Genomic DNA, 1051 nt, shown 5'->3' on the forward strand with positions numbered 1-1051 from the left:
CGTCAAAAGCTTAGTGCCACACTGCCGCACTGCCCGTAAGGCGCTCCGGCCACCCCTGGGGTAGGCGAACCCGCCAGTCGTCGTGGTTATGCTGTGCCGCACGCAGGCGTGCGTGTTGGGGGCCCTAGAAATACGCAAAATGCACCTCTACACAGGCAATCCACCCGCCCGTCATGCAGGACCTTAAACCGCCCCTGTACGCCGACCCCCACTGCCTAGTGCGATTTGACTCTTTTGAGAAATCTCATTGCCGACGTTGTATAACGAAAACATATCAACCAACTGTGGGGGCCGTGGCAAGGACGACTTCCCCGACGTGGAGCTGGTGACGGCTGGCCGGTACGGTGCGCAGCGCCGCGAGGAGGCTCTGCTTCCCGACGAGGAGGTCCTCCTGGAGGTGTTGCCGCCCTCGCGAAGGGCCTCGGATCGCCCATGGATCTCCTCGCAGGTCAGTATGGTAAACCACGTCGTAGAGACGTAAGAGACGTCCCCGTTTAAGGGCACAAATCCGGCGGCCCGAGTCAGCGTAATTTGACCAGACTATTGACCACCCCTTTTCGGGCAATAAATGATGTTCGACACCCCCAACCACACGGCCCCTTTGGAAGCTCCACAGTTGTAACTACAACCGACACGGCCGCATGCAGCTTCATCCGAACCAAAACTGTCGGCCCTGAGATCGACTCCCGGCCAGGGCAAACATTTTTTGTCGCTTTTTGTCACCCGTTAGGCAGAACTATCGTCGAGAGGGGCGAGCTTGGCAGTCGAGTGGCTAAGGCGTGATCGTTGGCAGAGCGCGGGGATGGTCGGTAGTTCGAATCCCGTCTGTGAAACTTTTTTCCCCACCCTGCCGGTCGTGTCTTTCGGTCGTCAGAGCCAGCTGAGATCGGCATGTCGCCGGGAGCTGTCATCACTATCGTTCCTCCGCGGCGGCCAAGTCCGTATGGTCCCAGCCCCATCCCGGCATGAACCTTGTGCGAGGTGTACGGAGTAACACACGAGTTTGGCAGGTAGATGTTTATTGCTCGGATGCTCAGAGACAAGTAACAGA

At 58.4% G+C, this 1051-nt stretch overlaps 1 protein-coding gene across 1 annotated transcript in view; it reads left to right on the forward strand.

Moving 5' to 3' along the window:
- Nucleotides 1–553, forward strand: part of LOC127749909 (uncharacterized) — a 4296-nt gene extending 3743 nt beyond the window's left edge. Inside the window, exon 4 of the mRNA XM_052269937.1 lies at nucleotides 302–553. Within this exon, the coding sequence (XP_052125897.1) occupies nucleotides 302–481 (180 nt within the window). The 3' untranslated portion in view covers nucleotides 482–553. The remainder of the gene's footprint in view (nucleotides 1–301) is intronic.
- The last annotated feature ends 498 nt before the right edge of the window (nucleotides 554–1051 follow it).

This window comes from Frankliniella occidentalis, unplaced genomic scaffold, assembly GCF_000697945.3.
Source record: "Frankliniella occidentalis isolate FOCC.00 unplaced genomic scaffold, Focc_3.1 Scaffold106, whole genome shotgun sequence".
Lineage (NCBI taxonomy): Eukaryota > Metazoa > Arthropoda > Insecta > Thysanoptera > Thripidae > Frankliniella > Frankliniella occidentalis.